This window comes from Notechis scutatus, chromosome 2 (genome assembly GCF_049901735.1).
Source record: "Notechis scutatus isolate UNSWTSFEM ecotype Mainland chromosome 2, rNotScu1.2, whole genome shotgun sequence".
NCBI classification, from domain to species: domain Eukaryota; kingdom Metazoa; phylum Chordata; class Lepidosauria; order Squamata; family Elapidae; genus Notechis; species Notechis scutatus.
Genome location: NC_142010.1, coordinates 114,789,415 through 114,808,034, shown reverse-complemented (window position 1 = coordinate 114,808,034; position 18,620 = coordinate 114,789,415). Strand labels below are relative to the sequence as shown.

The following is an 18,620-nucleotide window of genomic DNA, read 5'->3' as shown; positions in this document are numbered from 1 at the left end:
AGAAAGCAGTGAGTTCTACAAAAGAGGACTTGTTTTTCTCCACCTATCTTTAGCCCCAAGCCTCTCCTTTTTTTGAGACCTGAATACAGAGGACTAGGCAACCGCCACACTTAGAAATGAATTACTATGTTTGTGTGACATGAGACTGGAGGACAACTAGGAGAGTTGGGATTAAAGCTGCTTTTACTTAACCACACAGCTAACTGGCTTTAGATAATCACATGACATACCCCAGTCATAATTCAGTTAAATTTACATGAAATGAATCATAGTTTATGGTCTTTGTGTAGCAGTAATGAATGAATGAGTCTTACCACATATATTGTCAAAACTTCATATTAGGTATGGCAGCTCAGCTTCTTATTTTCAAGCAGACACAAGGTTAGGGTAAATAGACGTATTGCCAAGAATTGTGAAACCCTTAGAGGTATACAGTATTCAGAACAAAAACATTAAAAGTGCTTCAGATCCACTGTGGGTCTGCTCACTATATCTGATGGCCACTGTAATTCTATCATGTAAATTTATGTGGCCAGGCCATTTAGCCTAATGAAATAACTGTGTGACTAACATAGCAGTAGCAAATACACCGATACATCCCCTTCACATACACACACACACCAGTACAAAACACAATAAAAGATACTAGGTAATCAACTTATCAGTCAGCATGGGGCAAAAATATAAACCAGTCTCCAATATCATTCTTTTAAAAAGGGTTTTAATGTCTTTTGATAGAACAACAGAGTCAGAGTCATTTAAACTTCAGGAGTGAAGCTGTTCACAGAATGTTTTGGAGCCAGAACAATTCCATGCTACTTCCTTACTCTGCCCATATCTATTTCACTGGAAAATAAGGGATTACCTAGAAGCTTCTTTAATCATGCTGAGATTTCTGGGGCAACAATTGTTTTAAAATAAACAGGTATTACATATTTAACTCCATTAAATACTATTTTCAGTCAAGTTTCAGACACTCTATTTGGAATGACACTTTGGAGAGTTAGCTATGATTGCTTCTATCTTGATGTATTCTATAACTGTTATAAACCACTGTTAGCTGCTAAGATGCAGTGACATTTACATTTAATTAATTAATAAATCCATTTTTAAAATCCAGTTAATAAACTATTAAATAAAGAAAGTGTTCAATAAATATCTTTTAAAATTCTTTCTAATCCCTTTATCATTATGGATTGTATGTTTGACTATATGTGTGCACTGGAAGCCCAGGCATGACTCAGCAACGTGAAAGAAGAGAAGAGGATGGCTTAGAATGAAAAATTCAGCAAAGTTCCAAACCGCTGTCCAATTTCATATTCCAAAGGGATGCAGTGCAGGAATTTTTCCAATAATTCAAGCTCTACACCAAATCCAGCCTATGTCAATACTGGTTATTGCTTTTGTTGTTTCATTTCTATGTACCAAATTCTGTTCAGTTTTCCGAGAGCTAACGTGAGACCCAACTCTTCACATAATTTATTTTCAGTGCTCCACTGGGTTGGAAATAATATAAAAGCTCTGCATTTAAATAACACTTTTTAACAATGTCATAAGAGTAGCAATTTCAACAACATCTCTCCCCTGTACCTTTTACAGCTAATACCTATAATTTCTCTACCATAAAATAATTACCTATGAGCCTGTCAAAAAGAAGAACGCTATAAACATTAGCATTAGAATAGCATGTAGACTTATATATCACTTCATAGAGCTTTATAACCCACTCTAAGAGGTTTAGAGAGTCAGCATATTGCCACCACAATCTGGATCCTCATTTTACTGACCTTGGAAGGATGGGTCAACCTTGAGCAGGTGAGAATCGAACTGCTGCAAGTCAACAGAACTAGCCTGCAATACTGCATTCTAACTACTGTGCTCCTTACTAGACCCTAAAGTCCATACTTTGCCAGGTAGAACAATCTTACCTGTGAAGCTGATCCAAGGCTAATTGGTGTTCTTTCAGTTTCCGCCGATATTGATCTTTGAGAGCCTCTTGTTTTTTTGTTTCTTGAGCAAGTGCTTGCTGCAGCTTATCCACCTGTATTCTAAGATCACTAGCCTCTGCTTGGTTAGCATTTTCAACCATTTTCAACTGGATGAACAAGGTATCAAAGTGCTCCAGCTCTTTATCTCTCTCCTCTAGGACTTTAAGATTATAAGTGAAATCTTCCTTCAAACTGTTAAATTTCCTGTGCATTTCTTGAAGTTGTTTTCGGGTTTCTTGCAGTGTAGTTTCCTGAAAATGGATCTGCTGTGCTTGTAATTCTTTCAGTTCTTGTTCTTTACAGATAAGAAGTTCACTTAAATCTTTCTCTGCATATAACATTGTTGTTCCTGAGAAAGATAACTTAATTAAAGCAGATCTTCAATCATAACTTCATCCGTCATTTTGGTCTGTACATAATATCCAACATACATAATTGTATTTAGCTTATACAGATATGGACTAAAGAAAAGGAAATAATAGGTAGTAACTGATAACATCAGTTATTTTACAAAGAGGCTGATTCCAGGTTGATCATAGTTAAAACATCTAATGATAATATTTAGGTCTACGGTACTTACTGCAATGTTCAATGAGAACATTTTGGACTTTTGGCAACTTCAGCTGGTGCAAAGATCTGCTGCTTGACTCTTCTTCCTTCGTGCAATTTAAAGCAATTGTAATCTGGAGCCATATATACAGTAATTTGGAATCTGATTTCCTTTTTTTTTTTTTTTTTTAAACAAGTTTTATTAATTTTTAAAACACACAAATTATCATTATTCATTACATGTTTAAACCTTTTTCCCTTATAAATTTAACAAGTCAGATAAATTATGATTCTGTTTTAAACCATTTCCATATAATATACCAAAACCTCTTATTCAATTTCTCTTTACTTCTCTTTACTCTTATTCAATATCATTATTATTATTTCATCTGTTTCTTTCTGACTTAGTTACCATTATTCTCATTCTATATTTCTACAAGTTTTTACCAATTCTCCCCCCAAAAAAGACATATACACACAACACACAAAACATAAAAAAAATATCTTTTGGAAAGTAACTTGGACCCAGGTGTCTCTCTCTTCATGGACTTCAATTATATTCATGCTCATCTTACATATCATTACTTATTTTATTTACCATTCTAAGCCTTCTATATTAACTTCTCCACATATTTCACACTTCTTAATTCTACCTTAATTAATCATCTTAGTTTAAATCATTATATTTGTATCTTTTGTCCATTTTTATCATCCCTTTGTCTCATCCCTTATAAAAAAAAAAGAAAATCAGTTTCTCCTGAAATCATTAATCAGAGTATGATGCCTTTCTATCTCCCCCTAAGTTAATCAAATTAATCTTTAAAATAATATCTAATACCCAATCAGATTTTGCTTGGTACATTCTATCTAACTAATACATCCAACACAATTAAGTGCATAATTAGAGAATAAATCCAAATATTAAAAAGAAATACTATAATAAAAATTTTATAATAACATCAATACCATAATTTTATTAAACTCTTTAATTAAAACAATATTCTAAACCTCTCCTATTATTAAGTTTTAAAACCAATCATTTTTAAACATTTTAACATTTTAATCTCTTATCAACTCTTAAACCATTGCAATACTACCATCTCATCTTATGTACCTTGCAAAATCTTTTTTTTTAAAAAAAAATTATACTTTATCCATTATCCAAAAAAAATTTAAAAACATTTAAGAAAGGGAAAAATAAAGTGCAAAACCAATATGATGATTGTAAACAAAGGGGAAAAGAAATACGACAGAGAAGGGAAGCCGGTAAGGCAGAGGCTAGAAGAAGGGGGGGTAGAAAGGTTTGTTGGGAAAAGAAAGAAAGGGAAAAGGTGGAGAAAAGCTACAACGTTTTGAAATTAAATGGAAAAAAGGAATTTTTTATGGATAATGGATAAAGTATAATTTTTTTTTTTTAAAAAGGAATCTGATTTCCTGAGTAACATCAGTTCCTTTACATCAGGGTTGTCAAACTCAAGGCCTGAGGGCCAGATCTGTCCCACAGGGTGCTTTGATCTGGCCCGCGGGGTCGCCCTGGAAATAGTGAATGACTGGCCCGTGGTACTTCTGCCAGTGACAACAGAGCTCAGGAGGACTGCCCTCCCAAACTCCGCTTTCACTGGCAGAGCGCTTGGGCCACCACAGGCACCCGACATGAGTGATGTCAAGCTGGCCACACCCACCTGGCCCAAGGTCAAACACAACCCTAATGCAGCCCTCAATGAAATTGAGTTTGACACCCGTGCTTTCTTGAGGCTCTCTGCATCAGTGAGTCTTTTTCTATCATCTTTCACTCATCTTTAGAGGTTAGATAGATGTTTATTATAATATTGTTTATACTCTTTTACATTTTAAATATTATAGCATGTTGTAATCTACCCACATTACTGACATAGAATGTGGCATTTTTCTGTGTCATATTGTGAACATATAAAGCCAGATAAAACAGCAATAAATGCATCTGACCAGTGCCTCTTTCCAGTCCAACAGTAGCTTTTTAATCTTTCAGATTTAATCTGTCAGGTTTTCAGATAAAGCAACATAATAAAATATGATACAGCATTTTAATACAGCTCTAACTATTCCCTCAAGACATTAATAGAAACTAAAACCAAGTACATTCTTTACCATTCAGTTCTATGTTTTCAGAAATATAGCCCTGTAATTCTTCACTAGTGGACAAAGAAAAAGGTCACTTTTAATCATTTATGATGGGTTGAACATTATGAATATGTCAGACAAAAGAAATATGCATCTACGTGCTAGAGGGAATTAATATAATAATACTGATTATACTTAAAAGAATAAAAACAAGAGTGAAGTCAAACAAAAGGTTTTAAAAAAGCAGGGCATAATTATGAATGAAAATAGAATCTTGCATATTTCTCTTTTTTTAAAAAAAAAGTATACCTACTATAGCTTTTTAATGTAATGTTTTCAGTTATATGAAAAGCTCCAGATATTCCTAAAGGCAGGATCATGTATGTCTTTCTACATGTTGCATAAATCTACAGTAAATGTTAACAATTTTTTCTTGTTGAGAGATGGGCAAGAGGTTAAAAAAGTAGTTCTGACTATCGTAACATAAGGAAAAATAACCCAGCTTCTATATGTTTTAGTCCAACTACTTTAGACTAGATCCAACTCTCATGTGGACTGTATTATCAAAATTTCCTTTTTAAAATGCAAAAATAGGACATTTTACACATATAGATACAGAGAAAGGCTATATATCGAAGCTGTATGTATGTATGTATGTATGTATGTATGCATGCTGTATATCGAATCACTAAATTTAACTAACAGGAAGATATCAAGAGATTTAAAATGTAAAATAGTACATTCTTAATTTTCTCTGCTAAATAATATAAAATTTGATGCTAGCCATTTGCAGAGTTATATCAAGGGCTTTAGTCATGACATATGCCTAACTGCTGGTTAAATTTAGTAATTCAGTTTTTATAGAAGACCTTTCTAATAGTCTCAAGAGAACAAATTAAAGCAACATTATTACCACTTTTGTCTTTTTTTTTCAAATGAGAATGGTATGTGGTTGTCAGGGACAAGCTTTTCTTTTCTTGCAAAACTATTGTATGCATAAATAAATACATAAAAAGTAAACGTAACAATAAGAAATCAGAAATGAGATCCTGCCATACTAAAACATATGAAAGCTATACTAATAAAATCAGTGCTCTTTTTAGCATTTGTTATCATCCTCCACCCTGTGTAAGTCTTTATCAGAATATTACTGCCACATTTGATGCTTTAAAAATATATTTTTTTTGTAGTAGTATCTCTACATTTATTACCAAGATAGAAATACAACTTCAGAAGAATATTCCTTAAATTCTACAACTCAATTCTACTTTGGTGGCAATTTAACTGAGATTTGTTATTGTTGTTGTTTTGCTGCTGAACAGATATTATTAGTTAAGAATCAACATTATAGCCAGTTTGATGTAGTGGCTAAGGTGCAGTCTCGAAACCAGGAGTATATGAGTTCTAGTACCACTTTTGGCATGAAAATGGGCGGGGTGACTTTGGACCAGTCACTCTCAGCTCAACCTACCTCACAAAATTGTTGTGAGAAAAATAGGAAGAGGAAAGAGTACAGGTAGTCCCAACTTATGACCACAGTTGAACTCAAAATTTATGCTGTTAAGGAAAAAATTTGTTAAGTGAGTTTTGCCCCATTTTACAACTTTGTTAAGTGAATCACTGCAGTTGTTAAATTAGTAACACAGTTATTAAGTGAATCTGGTTTCCCCATTGACCTTGCTTGTCAGAAGGTTGCAAAAGATGATCACATGATCCTGGGATACTGCAACCATCATAAATGTGAATCAGTTGTCAAGTATCCAAATGTAAATCACATGATCTTGGTGAGATGCTTCATAAGTGTGAAAAATTGTTGTAAGTCACTTTTTCAGTTGCTGTAGTAATTTTGATCACTAAGCGAACTGTTGTAAATTGAGGACTACCTGTATTAGGTATGTTTGCTTTATTTGCAAACAGGAAGGAAGGAAGGAAGGAGGAGGAAGGCAGGTTAATAATGTAGTTCCCTGGCCTATGGTGTATGTGGTTGGGTCACAATGAGCAGGATCTAATAGTTAATTGTAAGACAAGGTGGGCAGCCATTTCATACCTGATAGACACAGTTCCCATTTTCAGGGAAAGTGAGGTCTATAGCAGATGGGATAATAAAGCACATGGAGAGGGACAGTGGTATGTAAGCTGATATTTTCCCGATTTGGGGTTGAGTTTGAGGGATTATCTTTGTAAAACTACCCAAGGTTTATTTTAAGTTAGATCCTGGGCATTTCCTCCCTCAAAAAATTGAAAACATGGACTACCCGTAGTCAGAAATTGTAGTCAAAGTGACTGAACACACACATAAAAAAGGAAGTGGGGAAAATATTTGAAAGGATAGGATAAAATATATTGCATGTTTATATATAGTTGCAGCAAAACATTCTCCTAAATAACAAAAAACAGACACTATAGGGCAGAAATACTGAAAGAGACTTCACATGTATAAATTACAAACGGAAAATTACACATTTATTACAGGGGTAGGGGGAAGTCTGACATTACATACAAGTTCCCAGGATCCAAAAAGCTTTCTCCATCCAGGAAAAACTACGATCTTATTCCAGCGGGACACAGATGCCATAGGCAACTGTAAAAGAACACGGTGAGAGATACTGCAAATTAAATGCAAAACACCAACCTTTGGTTAAAGGGAGCCCGGTGAGCGATGTAAACACTTCCAACCGAAGGGTCCTCCTTACTGAGGGGGGAAGAATTCCTTTAAAGAGTTCCCTTCCCGTATCACCACCACCCAGCTGATTATTCTCTTCAAAACGCAACAGGGTCGTCGCGACGGCTGAGGCCCCGTTTCCATGGAAACCATAACGGTTGGCACGTCCCGAAAGCCTTTCCGGCAGAGAACAGGTGTTCCGGATTCTTGTGACCGCCAGTTAACTGCTTCCCAGCCATGAGACGTGATGTATCCGCGAGTTGTCGTTGCATTACAACATTGGATTCTGTATTGTTTGTTCTATAATAGTGGATAGCCCAGTAGAGCCAAAATAGAAGTCGGCAATGGGGAACAGCGGATGTCAAAGCAGTATTATTTTCAGTGATTGGCCAGTGGATAGCACTTTGATTCAGTCGGCAGCAGTATTTTGTGCTCAGATTTGATGTACTTGGATTTTTTTAAAAAATAAAATTAATACCCTGGTTTTCTTCATAAAGAAGGACAGGACATAAATCTTAAAATAAATAAAATGTATTGTTAAAGTGTCCTACTTTTTAGGATAGTGTCAAATATTTTTACTATAAATTTGTTATAGTCCAGGATATATTTATACGAAGCGGGATGCAATGCATACTTAAAGCCCTACCACTAGTTGTTTTCCTACTGCACTGGCTTTTCTTCCCAATATATTCTTCGTTTACTGACTATATCACTGAATCTCTTCTATCAGCCAATACCCAAGTTAGTGCTGTCCAAGAAAAAGTAACAGGGAAGATCAGTTCTGCCTGAACTGGATGTATAAACAAATAATAAAAATAATAGGTTACAGACAGTAAATATGAACATGCAGAGCAAAACAACCGGATAATATCCAGATTCATTTAAATGGCACTACATCCATGATGCCCTATAGTTGATAATTCACATTTTAAATCTTCTGAATAATGATTAAATATTAGATATAAATATTACTCATTTAAAAGAATCTGAGTCTTATTATCTTGTAAAATTTTCAATATTTCTTTTCCTTTCTTTGCATCAATAATAATACAGTCTTTTTAGAGATAATCTGACTGAGTTCACACATGATGCTGTTAAATCATAATACAGCTGGGTTGTGTGAACCCAGACAATGAATTTTGTAAAGAGTGTGTGGTTTTTCTGTGATGGATTAAACGGGGCGGAAAGGGGGGGGGGGCGGGGGGGGGGGGCGGGGGGGGGGGGGGGGGGGGGGCTGAAGGATTTTTGAGGGGGGAGGAGAGGAGAAAGGAAACAACCAGGAACATTCAACTAAGATTTTATTCAATAAACCATTGTTTAAAGAAGCTTAGCAGAACCTATTCATTGTGATCTATGAGGCTTACTTATAAGTAAATTGCATAGTTGTGTATTATTGAACTGGATTCAGCTCCTGGTGATTGTGTGGACAAATGCTTGCTATCAAGAGCTTTCTTTTTTGAATAAAAGCATTCTAATAATTCCTTTAGTCCTTCCCTGTATTTCTTGCATTTCAATTATACATGTCCTTGTAAGGAAAGGTTTTTTAAAAATATTAATATCATCAATGACCAGACTTCCTTTAGTCTTACCAAGTCATAATCTCTAGGTCTACTTTTAGAAGTTATATACTATAATTTCATTTCATTTTCAATATTGTTTCTCAGTAACTAGAGGGGTGCTTTCCAACTTTGGTATCTAAATTTATTCAATGTCACAACCATGTTCCTAGAGTTTTCTTGTCAACAAAAAAGTGATTTGCAATGGGTTTGATTTTGGAGTTCCTATTCCTAAATGGTTTGGCTATCTTTATGCCAATCAGAGCTCCATCTGCCTTCACCCCTGCTGTGGATTACTATTAGCTTTCACCTCCCTGTTTTGACTTTTATTTGCAGGATGATTCCACCTGGAGCTCCTATTCTCACAAGTATCACACTCAGATTACTGGAGAACTACCAAGCCCTCTTACAAATTAGTAACCCTCAGACAGGAAATTGTTAATTGCAGTGTTGGAAATTAAAACCCACCCCTCTCCTAGGAAAATGAAATATTTTAGGATATAATAAAAAGGCAGAATATTTCTCCCAAAAAGAGAAGTAGAAACTCAGAAGCAGAAACTCACATCAGAGAGGCAGAAGCTCAGCCCCACCTTTGTTAATGGACAGGCCACTAAGGCCTGGGCCAGAGTATTCTACATAACAAAGCCCTCTACCCATCTCACCACATGGCCTGGGCAGATTGCATCAGGTGAAGCTATGTGGTCCAGACAAAACCTACAAAGTTAGCTAAGACTCCTGCCCCTGGGAGTCTGACAACCAAGGGGATATATTTCTTGCACAGGAACAGGAAACACTAAGATGGGGCCCAACAGAGAGTATAAAACTAAGAGTCTCTCAGCATCTCAGCCCTTCTTTTCCTTCACTCAACATCTTGAAGCATGTGATCATACTTTTCACTTTGGAGCTCCAAGCCATCTGGTCCTGTCCACCATTAAACCATCTTTCCAAAGAGCCTCCATGTTTCCAGTATTTTTTTCCCCACTTGGAACTGAACCCAGAAGGATATATCTTCCAACAGCAGAATTAAAGTCTCATCATCCCTTTTTATCATCCTTCACTTTTAGATAATTTCCTTTTTATGATGTAGCAATTACCTCTGCAAATAATTTATTCAGATGGCTCTCCTCTGAGAGCTACAAATTAGCAGATAGCTACATACAAATTTGTAAATTACTTCTGTAATTCAGAGAATGAAAGTTCATTATAATTGCATACCCATTGCTTGATAATAGGTTATTTTTAGTAACATTTGCCCAGCTGTCTCTTCCAATTAAGAGACAAGAAACTTTTGGTACTTTATTTGGAAATGTCGATAAACTGCATGGCTAATTTAATGCTTCTCATATATCCACGCACTTTCAAATATTTTGTTTCTGTATGCTTATTGCCTAAAAGTATGTTTAAAACACTTTAGGTAATTCTTGATTATCAAATTTTGTAAGAACTGGGAAAAAATCCTAGTGAACATGGTAGGAACACAATTATTAAGGAACTACATTTCTGATGTAAAATTATTAAGGAACTATATTTCCAATGTAAAATGTCATAGGCTGTCTAGCAGCAGGTGTCCTAGGAGGTGAATTTAGGAAAGGTTATAGACAGATATGATCTGGGGATGAGATTTCAGCTGCAGTGATGTGTGCTTTGGCACACATGCCAACCTTGGAGAGGGTCATAGGCACAATAATCCATCTGTAGTAATATCCAAATCACATTATGAGCTCTGCTACATGAGAAACTTAAAAGATGCAAGCCATTCCCAACAGATGATTAGCCCAGTCTATCAATCATGTAGTAGTAGGTCACAATCTCTGGGTTGTAAATCCCTGGGCATAGTGGGGGACTTGGATTCCTAAATAAAAAAAAAACAAAGGATGGAAGAGAAGTGAAGGAATGTGTTCTCCTCCCAAGCAATAATATTGGGGGACGACGACACGATACACCCTTTTCTTCTTGATGTTTTTTAAATTGCTGTATTATTGGATTGTTTGTACATCTAATAATCTCAGGCAGTAACAGGTGCTGGGTATACCTCTAAAATGTTTCCTGAACAAAGATGAATACATTGTGTGGCTGCCTCTGGAAAGCATATGGAAACTACTAGGAAATCAAAATATTCTCCTTCCCAAGATTCATGAGGCATCTATGTTTTAAAAGTAAAATATTTCTAGTGAAGCTTGACTGCAGGGGCATGTCCATATTGTTTTATTGGCAACAGTACAGAAGAGTTTGTCCGTTACATTTTTTTCAACTTCCCACCATAATCTTCTTCAGTGTTGATACCTTTACAGAAGAATCCTATGTACAGTAGTGATAAACAGAACCAGTTCTTCTTAGCTTCCAGTCTGGGCATGGTCAGGCAGCTGCAGCCAAAGCTTACACGTTAAGCTTGTGTCAATGATTTGCCTCTTGACATAAACCTTCCCTATATCAATGCTGCATTGGCCTTTCATCTCATTTTTCATCTTCTCTTCTCACTTTTAAAACATGAACTGTTTATAGTTTAATTTTAATTATTTTGGGGGACCATTTTGATATTGATAACTATGGCATATAAGCACAATGCATAATAAATAAATGGTGGCTTTTCTCTGCTGGAGTCCAAATGATGCACCATCTCCCTCCAAGGTGATACTGAGGATTCCCATCTCTCATTTAGAGAACCTAGTAAAGTTTCATCATGTTTAACAACTTTTGTCATCTCTGAACTATTTGAAAAATCTACAGGCTCCTTTTAACCAGGTTTCTTTTTTCATTTGCCTGCTGTTTTCTGTTATTTTTTGCCTTCATTCTGATGTATACTGCTGCTTGTTTTGTTAATATTGTATTATCTTTATGGTCTGTTTCAAATTATAATGAGGCTATTTGGTGAAAGATAAGAGAATACTGAAAGGGAAGTTTGGAGAATAAAAGTAAAGTATCAATTGCAGGTAGGCAGAAAAAGAAAAAGAAAGGGTGAGTGAGCAAGGGAGATGAGAAACAGTTGACAATTGTAAATTCTGCTTGGATTTTACCGGGGAGTTCTTTTTCAGCTTTTCAGCTTCTGAGTGGCGACACACACACACTGCTGTGCACCTCCCAGAGTCTCCCCCACCCTCTGAGGCACTGCTCACTCTCCCCACTTAACAACCTGCAAGATAGCTTAATGACCACAACCAGTAGTGCTAGGATTGCAGTCATTGAGTGAAACAATCACATAATGTCTTGCTTAACAACTGCTTCACTCAATGACTGAGATTTCAATCCCAATTACGGTTGTTAAGTCAAGGACTACACACTTTCTCATTCAAATAAGAACATCCACTGAACAACTCACAAAAGTACAGCATGTTACTATCTCTCTGAAAATAGATTTACTGCCACAAAGTACTTCTAAAACAAGTACAAGATGATTCACATAGCTAAGTTACACCCTGCAGGGTATGGCCTATCCTTTATATTGGCAACATAGAGGCCAATCATGCACGACTTAAACATGTCTCCGGTTATTTTATGTTTTTTCTGCTGTGTCTGTCTGACATTGTATTCATTTCATCCCCAACCTATGATTGAGACAGCCTAAGTTATCCTTAGTTTACTTGTGATAAGATAATGTCTCCCACCTCTTCTGATATTATTGAAACGTATCTTTAAGGGGTGTTTTTTGTGAGGGTCATTCTCACATCCCAGCTCCTCATCCCAAATAGACTCAAATGTTTAATCAACTTCTTATCGAATTCCAATTCTTTCTTTCCCAGATAGGAGAGGTTTGTTTTGTTTTTGTTTCTTTTTTTAAAAGGCTGCAGCAATACTGATTGAAACGCTTAAGAAGAAAAATTTTTAAAAGTTGCATGTTAGGTTGGGAAGAAGAGAGGAATGTTGGGAGATAAATATGGAAAAAAATCTTCAAGAAGCTGGGAAGAACTCCACCACAGTAAATAAGGGAATTTTAGCTTCAGGCATTTCTCTCCAACTCACTGCTCTAAGGGTGGGGGAGGGGGGAAAGCAAGTGATTTCTGTAAAGCAGGCAATCTCTTTTGTCTGACTCTTCCCCTCTTCCTCCAGGACAGAGAGATTGAAGAGAGATTTCAAGAAACTAAGCTGTTTGCTCTTCTACACATCAAAAGCAATGTGATTGCACTGGCAGTGGGATAGCAGAAGTCAAATGGTTGGTAAATAAGGACTACCATAGACAGTTTCAGCCCTTATTCAGACTGGCATCTTTTTACATTAGAGTTGCCTTGAAACCAGACCAGGTTAGTATCATCTTGTGGACACTCAGAATATTTTTTGAATAATTTTTCTATTGGAGGTTCTAAGAGGTTGCTATGATTTGAGCTATATTTTTATTTCATTCTCTGAATTTTCTTATGTACATCTTTTACTCATTTAAAAATATTTAATAAAATATATATTAAAAACATTATAAAGCAGGCAGTTGCAGCACCTTTTTATAGACAGCCATTTTTTTATGCTTTCATCAAAATTTCTATCTGCTACACACTCCCACATCCATCAGCCCAGCTTCCTATTTTCACCATGATGAAAAGCTAGTGTTTCTAATCTTAGTAATAATCTCTGATAGGCATTCACTCTGTCTTGTAATGTAATAGAATATTGGGTTTGAACTTGGATAACCTTGAGGTCAACCTCCAGTCATTCATGAACTTGGCAAAGAGGCGTTGGGCAAAACACTATGGCTTTGTGTAACTTTTCTCATAGATTGTGGTGAGGATGTATTTAAACAGGTATGACTAAACTTTTCACAATTGCTTTGGTCTAATTTGAACCTCCTGCAAGTAGTTCAGACTGTTCTGTTCCTCTTACCAGTTTACTGCTTGAGGAGGAAGTAAAATGAAAGTGATAATCAGAAAGAGAAAGGAGGTCCAAAAATTTAATGTTTAGTTTCCTCCCCCTCCCAATTCAATCCTGCCTGATGTCAGCATGTGGTCCTCTGCAAGTTAGACATATTTTCAGGTGAAAATCATCTTTATATGAGAAACTGTTCAAATATGTTTTAGTTTCTTGGAGCAGAACTTGAAATGTACATATGTATATGTGTCTAAGAGAGAGGGGATGGAAATGTGAGAGAAGAGGCCAGAGAGAGGGAAAGCCCTTGCAGTAAATATCTGGAAGAACTATATGTAACCTGTGTTACCCCACTGTGTAAAAGTGTTACAATACTCTATTTTTGCTGAATAACTGCATTGTCTCCAGTGGGATGAAAATAAGCTATGGATAGGTTCCCACTTACATTTGCAAATTCTCTCTTGATCCACAGAAGAATCATATTAAAGGAAATTGTTCCAACATAGTTTTTGTTTAAAAAGTCTAGTTATGCAATATGTATACATAGGAAAATATTTGGAATATAGCACACTCATAACAACCTCTGGGTTGACTACTGGTCATGAAAACTACACTGCTCAAAAAAACAAAGGGAACACAAAAATAAGACATCGTACATCTGAATGAATGAAATATTCTTATTAAATACTTTGTTTATTACATAGTTGAATGTGCTGACAACAAAATCACACAAAAAAATATCAATGGAAATCAAATTTAGCAACCCATGGAGGTCTGGATTTGGAGTTACACTCAAAATTAAAGTGGAAAAAAACACTACAGGCTGATCCAACTTTGATGTAATGTCCTTAAAACAAGTCAAAATGAGGCTCAGTAGTGTGCGTGGCCTCCATGTGCCTGTATGACCTCCCTACAATGCCTGGGCATGCTCCTGATGAGGTGGCGGATGGTCTCCTGAGGGATCTCCTCCCACACCTGGACAAAAGCATCCCCCAACTCCTGGACAGTCTGTGGTGCAATGTGGCGTTGGTGGATGGAGCGAGACATGATGTCCCAGATGTACTCAATTGGATTCAGGTCTGGGGAATGGGCGGGCTAGTCCATAGCATTAATGCCTTCGTCTTGCAGGAACTGCTGACACACTCCAGCCACATGAGGTCTAGCATTGTCGTGCATTAGGAGGAACCCAGGGCCAACCGCACCAGCATATGGTCTCACAAGGGGTCTGAGGATCTCATCTCGGTACCTAATGGCAGTCAGGCTACCTCTGGTGAGCACATGGAGGGCTGTGCAGCCCCCTAAAGAAATGCCACCCCCACCATGACTGACCCACTGCAAAACCGGTCATGCTGGAGGATGTTGCAGGCAGCAGAATGTTCTCCACGGCGTCTCCAGACCCTGTCACATCTGTCACATGTGCTCAGTGTGAACCTGCTTTCATCTGTGAAGAGCACAGGGCACCAGTGGCGAATTTGCCAATCTTGGTGTTCTCTGACAAATGCCAAACGTCCTGCACGGTGTTGGGCTGTAAGCACATCCCCTACCTATGGACGTCAGGCCCTCATACCATCCTCATGGAGTCTGTTTCTGACTGTTTGAGCAGCCACATGCACATTTGTGGCTCGCTGGAGGTCATTTTGCAGGGCTCTGGCAGTGCTCCTCCTGTCCCTCCTTGCACAAAGGTGGAGGTAGCGGTCCTGATGCTGGGTTGTTGCCTTCCTACGGCCTCCTCCACATCTTCTGGTGTACTGGCCTGTCTCCTGGTAGCGCCTCCATGCTCTGGACACTACGCTGACAGACACAGCAAACCTTCTTGCCACAGCTCGCATTGATGTGCCATCCTGGATGAGCTGCACTACCTGAGCCACTTGTGTGGGTTGTAGACTATCACTAGAGTGAAAGCATTCAAAAGTGATCAAAACATCAGCCAGAAAGCATAGGAACTGAGAAGTGGTCTGTGGTCACCACCTGCAGAACCACTCCTTTATTGGGGATGTCTTGCTACCTGCCTATGCTTTCCACCTGTTGTCTATTCCATTTGCACAACAGCATGTGAAATTGATTGTCAATCAGTGTTGCTACCTGAGTGGACAGTTTGATTTCACAGAAGTGTGATTGACTTGAAGTTACATTGTGTTGTTTAAGTGTTCCCTTTATTTTTTTGAGCAGTGTATATCTTCCCTCCTTAAAAGTGTGGTGGCTAAACTGTCTTTTGCTGATCAAAAAGTCTACAAAATATCTGTTATAAAAATGGGGAGAAAACCCTGAATTATTGGTGTCACTTCTTTTATGGCTTGTTCAATGTGCAATGCTGCTCTAGATTAATTATCATTGCTTAGGATAATGTGAAATATCCCATGCATATTTTCTGACTTCTAAGAGAACACCTACTAATTTATTTTCTTCCAGATGTCCTTTCTTTGGTCCTTTGAGTGAGGCCCTTCAATAGAAACAATCAGAGTGATCAGCTTTTGTTGGCCAGGTTTTCCCATAGGATCTCAGCTTAATTCCCACTTTTGTTGCTGAAATTGGTCTTTTGTGCTAACCTGAAACTTGATTTGCATTAGAATGTTGGCTTGCTGCTTACATGGTTAAGACTTTATTTCATCACCACCTAACAGAAAAGCTTCCTGAAATTCAAAAGCTGAGCAATTTCAGAGTCAAACAAATAATTGAGAATATTTTCTCTCTCTGGATTTATCCTTTTTTTTCCAAGAAAGTCATTAAAATTATCATAATATAAAATACAAATGAAAATAAAGGTATAGGAAAAAGGGGAAGGGAAAGGGAAAGAAAGGGGAAATAATTATGTAGGTACAGGAGGGAAAGAAAAAAAAACACCATCCCAACATTTATTAAGTAGCTTAAAGTACAAAACAGAATTACAGCCTCAACTTTTTACTTTACCAATTTAGCAAATATTAGCCATTTCTATAATAACAGACTACATTGATCAGCAAAACTCAAGCATCAAGAGCCATTTTTTATGACTTCCGGTTTGAGCTTCTTCGGCGACAGACTGAAACCTCATCTCTGCAAGGCTTCGATCCGTGCTTGCCACTGCAGCGCCCCGAGCCGGCTGGTTTCGGGGCTAAGCCACCCCATAGAGGTGGTGAAGAAGGGGGAGACTGCCTGCAGGGTTGAGGAGAGCCGCATCTCTCCTCCCCAGCTGGTCATTACTCCCTTTCCTGAAGGCAGTTGTAGCGGTGGTCAGAAATGGCTTCCACAAAGAAGAACTCGACCGGAAAGGAATGTGCAGGAGGAAGATAAGAAGAGAAAGTTTTGGTTGACCGGGTCAAACAGCAAAAGCAACAAATAAGGTACCTTGGAATTGAAACTATTAAAAAAAGAAACAATAACATTGTTCCCTAAGAAGATTTTTAAGCTGCGAAGGAGAGAGAAAAAGGAAAAGATTTGGTTTTTTCTTCTCCTTTTCCTATACTGACAGCTAAGAGACTTAAGCAAGAAATTGGAAAAAAAATCCACTTTGACATTAATAGACATTTAATGCTGAAAATAAATAGTCAAAGGGATAATAAAGATTTCTGGATAATCAAAAGCTTTTGAAAACAGGAAAGGAGAGAAAAAGAATAAAAGGGCAGGATCTGGAAGGGAGGAGACTGCCTGGAATTAAAAAGAACTTACAGCAAAATCTCAACAAGACTTCCAAAAGATACATTTTAACTGAAATATCGCAACAAAAACCCCAGGAAGAGAAAGTGGAAAAAGAAATAAGAAGAAATAACTTGGGACTATTTGGATTACTTGATGATTTCTGGATTTTTGGTTATTGTATTTGAATGACTAACATCAATCGGGTGGTTGTTTAAAACTGTATAAAATGGCTCCACTTTTAGAAGAACTGAAAATGGAACTTAAAAAGTACAAAGAGACACACAAGAAGGGAGAGGTTCTTTTGGCTTCGTATTTGAGTTTTTAGAAATGGAGATTTGGAATTATGAGAAACAACAAGAAATGCCTGCAGAAAAAGAAGATTGTGATAAAGGAGAAGCCATCTTTAATGAACAAGTAATTTAGGTGGGGGGGGGGAAGGAAAGGGGGAAAGAGAATGGAAAGTTTAAGATTGGGAAAAACAACTAAAAAAAATAGAGTGAAAAATAAGTATAAAATCAGAAAGCAACAGAAGAGGGAAATGCAGTAGAGAGAATTAGAAGTAGAGAGACGAGGAGGTAAAAAGGGGAGGGAGAAGAAGAGAGGGAAGAAAGAAAGGAAAAGAAGTTATAAAGGACAGAAACAAAATATAGAGAAACAGGGCCTATTTAGAGATAATGGGTGAAAACTTAATGGAAAAAGGGATTCTGCAAAGGTACATAAGATAGTATTGTTATATTAGAAACAGAAATAATTTTACATGCAAGGGCTGTGCAGAAAAATCGGATTACATTCGTAAAATCAATGAACTGATGCCTAAATATGCACCAAAAGCAGCCAGTTTGGGACAGATCTCTGACCACCATAGTGACCTCTATCAAGTAGCAAGATATACAAACTACGTTAAACTTTTTCTTTCCCGGAAAGCTGTTTTTTGTAACTTATTTAACTGGGTTTCAAGTATCAAATTGAAGGGATTCTTGCAATGCTGGTTCAGATGCCTCATTATGTCTTAAGTTTTTATTTCTGTTGTTTTGGATTTATTATAAGAATTTGACATACATATGGGATTTTTAAATAAAAGTTATGAAACCTAAAAAAGAAAAAAGAAAAAGAAATAATTTTAGAAAATATGAAACAATGTATGATTAAAATGTTTGATAAAATAGCTATCGTAATTCAGTGGAATGCTTGTCAATAAATAAATGTAACAAAATGAACATTTAATGATTTACAAAACATATGTGAAGAGAAATAAGGGAAAAATTAATTATGGAGATTATATGTGTCTTTAAGGAAGTATGATATTTAATTGAAAAGAAGTGTTAAAGATGTTAAGACTTTAATGATTATTAATGATAGAAC

General features: G+C 36.8%; 1 protein-coding gene across 4 annotated transcripts in view; it reads right to left on the bottom strand.

Annotated features, from left to right (window-relative positions):
* The window catches only part of CCDC57 (coiled-coil domain containing 57), a 67,224-nt gene extending 59,715 nt beyond the window's left edge, over positions 1 to 7,509 (bottom strand). For 2 of the 4 annotated variants that reach the window (XM_087955919.1, XM_026667352.2), the window contains exons 1-2: positions 7,270 to 7,509; positions 1,929 to 2,337 (exon numbers count right to left, since the gene is read on the bottom strand). In XM_087955919.1, coding sequence (XP_087812045.1) covers positions 1,929 to 2,329 — 401 coding nt within the window. In that variant the 5' untranslated portion in view covers positions 2,330 to 2,337; positions 7,270 to 7,509. Of the gene's footprint in view, positions 1 to 1,928; positions 2,338 to 2,568; positions 2,627 to 7,269 lie in introns of those variants that run through there. The other 2 variants (XM_087955918.1, XM_087955917.1) reach the window with 2 other exon arrangements.
* Positions 7,510 to 18,620: the final 11,111 nt, after the last annotated feature.